This window comes from Muntiacus reevesi, chromosome 1, assembly GCF_963930625.1.
Source record: "Muntiacus reevesi chromosome 1, mMunRee1.1, whole genome shotgun sequence".
Classification (NCBI taxonomy): domain Eukaryota; kingdom Metazoa; phylum Chordata; class Mammalia; order Artiodactyla; family Cervidae; genus Muntiacus; species Muntiacus reevesi.
This window is the reverse complement of record NC_089249.1, coordinates 47,368,314-47,376,093: the sequence shown is the minus strand read 5'-3', so window position 1 is coordinate 47,376,093 and position 7,780 is coordinate 47,368,314. Positions and strand designations below refer to the sequence as shown.

Sequence of the window (7,780 nt, the reverse complement as noted above, 5' to 3'; positions counted from 1 at the left end):
AGTATGTGGACTAGCCCAGGTCTCTTGACTGCTAGTTCCATTGCTATCTCTTGAACAGAGGGAAAATACCACGCAGGTCTCTGCAGCTGGCTGGTCACAGATGCCAGGTATGTCCCTTGTCCCTCCACGGGAGCCCTTCCTGGCAGGGAGTTTGCCTCAGAGAGTTCAGGATCAGGCAGGAGGGCCTCCCTGCCTAGAATCCCTCCTTCGTCCCCTGCTGGCTGCAGAATCCTGTTAGCAGGGAACAAAACCTGCAGTTCTCCTAATCAGGGCACAGGCCCTGTGGGAGAGGGTGTCCACGGACCACCACTCATCCTCTCAGAACCTTCTGGAAGGTGAGTTTTGCCTGGGGGAGAGGTGGGAAACTGGCTGGAAACAGCCCTCTGAGGGCGCCTCCTGTGAAGGGTGATACCCCTGGGCCTCAGTCTCCCCACCCTGCACCCCCTTCTTCCTTCTCCCAAATGACTCAGGATACAAGAAAATCTCAGGGTTACAAGTTTTCTTCTTCTTCCTCTTTTCGATCCATTTCTCTCAGTATCCCCAGCCTCCTCTGCCCCACTCTCCTCTCTTCCCTTTCTCATCACCTCTTCCAATCCCTACCCTTTTCCCTTCTTTTCCTTCCGATTTGCCTCTTTGAGAAAGAACACCCAGCAGTCGACAGGGGTCCCCATGGCTTGCTTGTATTCATGACCTGTCCCCACCCCTGCCTCCCCTGAGCTGAGAGAAAAATACAACAGAGTTAACTTTAAGGAAGAGGCTCTTATGTGTGTGTGTGTGTGTGTGTGTGTGTGTGTGTGTGTGTGTGTGTGTGTGTGAGAGAGAGAGAGAGAGAGAGAGAGAGAGAGAGAGAAGGGTGGGGGAGACACTGTGTGCCAAGTCTCTTCAGTCGTGTCCTACTCTTCGCGACCCCATGGACTGCAGCCCGCCAGGCTCCTCTGTCCATGGGATTCTCCAGGCAAGAATACTGGAGCGAGGTGCCATGCTGTCCTCCAGGGGATGTTCCCGACCCAGGGATGGAACCTTTGAGGGGGAGGCAAAGGTGGACTCTTTCCTGGGGATCTGGAATCTTCTGATCTGTGGGGTCAGACCAAAGGACAGGTTGCCAGGTTTGCCCCCCAAGAAGCAGACCAAGTTTCCCTGGGGAGGGAAAAATCCTCTGGAGGTGGTTAGCCACCTCCCCACCCCACAGGGCCCTGAGTGTGCGCGCTTGTGTGTGTTCTACTGAAGAGGAGAGACTGCAGGGGCAGTGTGTGCGCGCGCCACGTGAGAAACTGCGATGTGTGCGTGAAAACTGTGTGTGTCCCCCACACAAGTGTGGAGTTTGTGTTCCAGAAGGAAGCAGCGGTATATTAGGGGGAGGTGCATCCTTCTAGCCCCCGTCCCCCCCAACCTCCTGTATCCCACAAGCAGCCCCAGCATGGCCACCGCCCCTCACTCCTGCAGCCTCCAGCACACGCCCGCGTGAGCCCTCATCCTGGGAACAGCCCTTAAAGATACACTGGGTGACACACGCGTCCTCCTCCCCGGGCCGTACCAGCGGCCTCGCGGAGCCTGAGTTCGCCGGGGGGGAAACCGGGTGGGGTGGGGGCAGGACTCGAGCCGGGTCACCAATGAGACGGTTCCCTCCGGGCACCTGCCTAGCCCCTCCCGCGCCGGGTCTCCACCGTCCGGTCCCCCGGCCCGCGCTCGCCCCGGTCCCCCCGGGCTGGCCTCCATCCCGACCCGGGGCTGCGGGCAGTGGCGGGACCCCGGGAGAGAGGGGCCGGCGGGCATCTAGGGGGCCGAGCCGAGAGGCTGGGACGGGCGGGAGGAGGGAGGCCCCGGGGGGAGGAGGGAGGAGGACCGAGGGCGGCGAGCTGGAGCCGGCAGGCGGCGGGAGCCCGGGCGAGCCGCGTCGCTCGGGTGTGCGGTCTCCATAGCAGAGCTGGGCGCAGCCCGAGGTAAGGCGACCCCGGCCCGCTTCCCCGCGGGCCTCCCCCCCTCTCCCCGCACCCCCCCCCCGACCGGCTCCTTTCCCCTCCGGCTGGCCCCTCCTCCCCGGCCACCTGCTGTCTCTGCCCTGGAGACCGCGGTGGGTGGCAGGCAGGAGGGAGGAGCCGCCTGACCTTACCCCTTCACCCCGAAGGGCAAGGGACCCCTGTCCGCCCCGGAGTCCCTCCGCACGCCCTCCCACCTTCCTCTGATCTCTCTCCGTCCTTCACCTCCTCTCTCTGTCCTTCACATCATTCCTGCCTGGCTCCCTCTCTGAGTCCCCGCTGTTTCTTCCCGAGCCCACCCTCTGGGCCTGGGTGGGGGTGGGTGGGAAGGGGTCCAAAGCTGTAGCGGAGGGGGGGGTGGCGCTCCTGACCAATTCCCTCTATCCTCCTCTGGCTGGCCATTGCCATGGCAACTAGGGTGTACTGGGCTCCCAGGGAAGACAAAGGTGGGGGATGGACGAAGGACCTCTGGGGGAGGGGGCAAGGGTCTACAGGAAACAGACCTTCCACAGCTGCACCCCATTTTTACTCCATTTACCCCAAAGCCGCTATGCCCATCTTTCCTGCTTCCACTCTATCCAAGGTTTCCTCTTAGCCTCCTTGCCGGGGCTCAGTAAGGCTCAGAGTCAACACATCCAGGACACCTTCCTTCCCGTCAGAGTAAGACGGAGGCTCGGGGCAGGGGAGGAAAGAGTGGGGGTCCACGGGGTGGGGAGGAGTCCGAACCTTATTGAACACCGGGCTTTTCTTCTCAGCCTCCCTCCCCCCTGCTCCCTCCCTCCACCCACCCCCGCCTCTCCAGGGGTCTTGCATTTCCTTCTATTTTCAGATACTATCACTTTGCCCCCTCTTTCTCTCTCTTCTGCTCAAACTCTCCTCCTTCCCCTGGTTCCCCCTCTTTCCATTTCTGGATGCTTCTGATGTCAGTGGTTTCCCTGCCTTTGGGTTCCCTAACCACCACCCCCCCACTCAGTCCCTGCCCCCTTTCTCCCGTCTTCCCAGATCCCCGGTGAGTGGGAGGGTGATCGTGCAGGCTGGGGAGATGGGGCTGAACATCAGGACCCCTGGATCCAGGAGTCTGGAAAGCGGGGGAGGGGCCTTATACCCTATCCCAGTTTCCCGTGAGCCCTCGGGAAGAAACAAGTCGTGCCTCGGCCGACGTGGCTCTGGGGAGAGACTCGGGGATGTGAAGATAGCGGTTGGGTAGTATTGGGCAGAGGACAGAAAGAGGGACCTGGGAGGGAGGAAAAATGGCTGACGATGGATGGGAAATGGGAAGTCAGAATACCTTCTTTCCTGGAGGTCTGGAAGACAGGGCTCTTATCCATGTGGGATGTTGGAGTGATCATCTGGTTTAGGGCAGGAGAATGTTCTGAACGACGCTGTGACCCAGAGTAACCAGTCGTTTCTATAATTTCGAGAGAAGGGGGGATTCAGAGTCACTTGGAGACCAGCTCAGGCTCTGCCCCTTCCACACCTCATCTCTCCCTTGCAGTGAGTCCAGGAGGCTGAGCACCACCCCCAGGATCCTTGGGGGCATCCAGAAGACCCGGAGTGGTCAAGAATCAGAGGAAGAAGAGAGCTGGATGTCCTGGCATGAGGACCGGGGCTCCCCAGCCAATTTCCTAGTGGGGGAGCTATCAGCTTGTCTCCCCATTAACGACAAGAATACTTCTGGAAGGGCCCCACCCAACATGGAGGCCGAGGACCACCTCCGCTGACCCTCAGTCTCCTCCCCCGCCCTCCCCGCCGGACCTCAGCTGGGTCATTCATGCAATGCTGAGCAAGAGGGGCGGCCTAGGGGCGGCCCACCTCACTCCAGGGCAAGGACTGTGGGCGTCATGGGGGTGCGTGTGAGCGGGGCTCCTGGGTGAGACCCAGCCCCCACCCCCAGGAGTTCAAGGGGGGTGGGGGGACCGAGGAAGGATGGCTCGGGGCGGGGCGGGGGCAGAGGAGGCCTCCCTCCGCTCGAATGCGCTGTCCTGGCTGGCCTGCGGGCTGCTGGCGCTGCTGGCCAACGCCTGGATCATCCTTAGCATCTCGGCCAAGCAGCAGAAGCACAAGCCGCTGGAGCTGCTGCTCTGCTTCCTGGCAGGCACGCACATCCTCATGGCGGCCGTGCCCCTCACCACCTTCGCTGTGGTGCAGCTGCGGCGCCAGGCCTCCTCCGACTATGACTGGAACGAGAGCATCTGCAAGGTCTTCGTGTCCACCTACTACACGCTGGCCCTGGCCACCTGCTTCACCGTGGCCTCCCTCTCCTACCACCGCATGTGGATGGTGCGTTGGCCCGTCAACTACCGCCTCAGCAACGCCAAGAAGCAGGCACTGCACGCCGTCATGGGCATATGGATGGTCAGCTTCATCCTCTCCACCCTGCCCTCCATTGGCTGGCACAACAATGGAGAGCGCTACTACGCCCGCGGCTGCCAGTTCATCGTCTCCAAGATCGGCCTGGGCTTTGGCGTCTGCTTCAGCCTCCTGCTGCTTGGGGGCATCGTCATGGGGCTGGTCTGTGTGGCCATCACCTTCTACCAGACGCTGTGGGCCCGGCCCCGGAGGGCTCGGCAGGCCCGGAGAGCAGGGGGTGGGGGGGCCAGGGGGGGTGGGCCAGGGGGCTTGGGTACCCGTCCGGCCTTCGAGGTGCCAGCCATCGTAGTGGAGGATGCCCGGGGGAAGCGGCGGTCCTCGCTGGACGGCTCTGAGTCGGCCAAGACATCTCTGCAGGTCACCAACTTGGTCAGCGCCATCGTCTTTCTCTATGACTCCCTCACAGGAGTGCCCATCTTGGTGAGACTGAGGCTCCCCCAAACCCACTCTCTCTCCAATATCCAGACCCCAGCATGATCACCTGACCTCTGACTCCATCACAAGCAGCTCCATCATCCATCTTCTCATCTACTCAGCCCCGCTGTGAGCCCCTGTCTCCATTGTCCATCTCAGCTCCTAGTTCCCACCATCCCCAGCTCCGTAGCATGTTCTCTGGTGACCAGTACTCAACTTCATCACCTGTGCTTCTGTCCCACTCCCTGTCCTCTGGTTTCATCATCTATCTTGCTGTGCCACTATTCAGCCTCTAGAACTATCAACCCAGCTGTTAGGCTCCTCTCTCCACCCCCAAATTCCCTCTGGACACAATAGGGTCTTGAGCACTCCTGGGTGGCAACCCCACAGAGCTCACCCCACTCCACCCGCAACTTTCTGCACTCCTGTGTGTGCGCGCTCATTTGCTCAATCGTGTCTGACTCTTTGTGACCCCATGGACTATAGCCCACCAGGCTTCTCTGTCCATGGGATTCTCCAGGCACGAATACTGGAGTGGGCTGCCATGCCCCCCTCCAGGGGATCTTCCCCATCCGGGAATCAAACCCATGTCTTTTACATCTCCTGCATTGGCAGGTGGGTTCTTTACCACTAGTACCACCTGGGAAGCCCTGTGCATCCCCCATCTAGTCCTTATTTCTGAATTTCAACTTGTCTTCAAGTTTCCTATACCACCTCTGCTCCTCCTCTCTAGATCCCTGGGCTTACTCTCTAGAACTCTTTCCAGATCTTCCTCCCACTAGGTTCATCCATCTTCACTCCAACTTTGCCTCTGTGCTTGTCCTCTGTGATCTGGACCATCCCTTCCTGACTTCCTCCCTCCCTCCTCCCCCAGCTGCACCAGGATGTGGGGTCTGGGGTCGAGGAGGAGCCACCTCGGCTCTGGGCCCTGACCCGGCGCCCCTCCCCCTCCTCCTGCCAGGTGGTGAGCTTCTTCTCCCTGAAGTCGGACTCGGCGCCCCCCTGGATGGTGCTTGCAGTGCTGTGGTGCTCCATGGCACAGACGCTGCTGCTGCCGTCCTTTATCTGGTCCTGCGAGCGCTACCGCGCCGACGTGCGCACGGTGTGGGAGCAGTGCGTGGCTATCATGTCCGAGGAGGACGGCGAGGACGGTCAGAAGAAGGGCTGGGCTTTCGCTTTGTCTAGGCGTCTGCTCCCTTTCCTGCCCTTTTCTACCAGCTCATCTCGAGGGTCGGGATGGGCTGCTCTGGAGTGCCTCCTGCTGGACAGAACCTGCGGTTTCCCCTGGGTGGACTCCTGATTCCCTCTCCCCAAGCATCTCCCCATGCCCACCCACTGATTCCTCCACTCTACTTCCCCTGGAAGCCCCACACTACCCAGCCCTGCGTCCGCCGGGCAGAGAGACCGAGAAACAGTCCAGCGTCCTAACACAGCCATAAAGGAAGGCTGTGGAACCAAGAGGAAGCTAAGCCTCCCTCCTGAGACTTCCCAACTACAGGGAGAGCGCCTGGGGGTGGGTGGGTAACTATTTCAAGTAAGTGTGCCTGTGTGTATGAATCACTAGAGATTCAGCACTGAACGCAACAGACACTAGCCACTCTTGGTTCTTCTTGGAGCTCACTAATGGAAACAGGAGGATTCTCTGGGGAGCTTCTCAGGGAGTGGGAGCTCTTAAAGGGGGTGGGGAGGTGGGCATTCTCTACCTCGAACCACTCTGCCCCTTTTCTCTTCTAGATGGGGGCTGTGATGACTATGCAGATGGCCGAGTGTGTAAAGTTCGCTTTGACGCCAATGGGGCCACAGGGCCAGGGGGCAGGGACCCCACCCAAGTAAAGTTGCTACCTGGACGGCACATGCTCTTTCCCCCTCTTGAGAGGGTTCACTACTTACAGGTACAGGACACGTCCCGTTCTGGGCATCCCCTCACTACTTTTCTCCAGTCTGTTATCCATCACACCCCTCCCCCATCCCCTAGCCCTGGCCTGCAGGGCACGGATGGGGAGGTGGAAGGAAGGCCTGGTTAGGGTGGTTTCCCATCAGTCAGACCACTCTGAACCAGGTCTGCCCCTTAGAGGATGTTTTGCAAAAGTTTAGGGGGTGGAGCCACCTTGCAGGGTCCCCACTTTGGCCCCGGCTTTGTCCCTGCAGCCCCTGAGGGTCTATTTGCTCCTCTTCCCAGGTCCCTCTGTCCCGCCGTCTGTCCCATGATGAGACCAACATCTTCTCTACTCCACGGGCACCAGGCTCCTTCCTGCACAAGTGGTCCTCCTCTGATGACATCCGGGTCCTCCCAGCCCAGAGCCGGGCCCTCGGGGGCCCCCCTGAGCACCTGGGACCAAGGCAGAGGCTGGAGGATGAGGAGGATGAGGAGGAGGCTGGAGGTGGGGGGCTGGCCACCCTCCGCCAGTTCCTGGAGGGTGGGGTTCTGGGCTCAGGTGGGGGACCCCCACGGGGTCCAGGCTTCTTCCGAGAGGAGATCACCACCTTTATTGATGAGACACCTCTGCCTTCTCCAGCCGCCTCACCGGGGCCCTCTCCTCGCCGGCCCAGGCCTCTGGGGGTCTCACCCCGCCGACTCTCCCTGGGGTCCCCTGATAGCCGAGCCATTGGACTTCCTTTGGGGCTGAGTGCAGGGCGACGCTGCTCCCTGACAGGAGGAGAAGGGAGCACAAAAGCTTGGGGAGGATCCTGGGGCCCAGGGAACCCCATCTTCCCCCAGCTGACTCTGTAAGCCCAAGTGGGCCTGCTGGACTCAGAGAAGGGGGCCTGGGTGGGGAGCACCTCCTTCCATTCCTGAGCCTCCAGACTCTGGGGAGATGGGCAGGAACCGGGGCCCAGGGACACCAGCTGGCTCCCATCCCAGTCACCAGACACCCGCCTCACCTGCCATCCTCTCTAGCAAAGTGTATTAAAGTCAAGTGTTACCATGGAAACCTGTGTGTCCAGTGTGCTGTGGTGGCAGAGGGGATGGTCAGAGGCTCGGTGGGTGGAGTGGCTCATGAAGGACAAAATAGAGCAGG

The 7,780-nt window shown here is 60.7% G+C and overlaps 1 protein-coding gene across 1 annotated transcript; it reads left to right on the top strand.

Annotated features, from left to right (window-relative positions):
• Nucleotides 1-3,902: 3,902 nt before the first annotated feature.
• On the top strand, nt 3,903-7,491 carry GPR162 (G protein-coupled receptor 162). The gene is made up of 4 exons (XM_065923232.1): nt 3,903-4,766; nt 5,722-5,911; nt 6,495-6,652; nt 6,940-7,491. Exons 1-4 carry the CDS (start codon nt 3,903-3,905, stop codon nt 7,489-7,491), a joined length of 1,764 nt encoding a protein of 587 aa, XP_065779304.1.
• The last annotated feature ends 289 nt before the right edge of the window (nt 7,492-7,780 follow it).

Coding starts and splice junctions, on each gene's coding strand:
- GPR162 (XM_065923232.1), top strand. CDS start 3,903: ATGGCTCGGGGCGGGGCGGGGGCAGAGGAGGCCTCCCTCCGCTCGAAT. Junction 4,767..5,721: donor TCACAGGAGTGCCCATCTTG/GTGAGACTGAGG, acceptor TCCTCCTGCCAG/GTGGTGAGCTTCTTCTCCCT. Junction 5,912..6,494: donor CGAGGAGGACGGCGAGGACG/GTCAGAAGAAGG, acceptor TTTCTCTTCTAG/ATGGGGGCTGTGATGACTAT.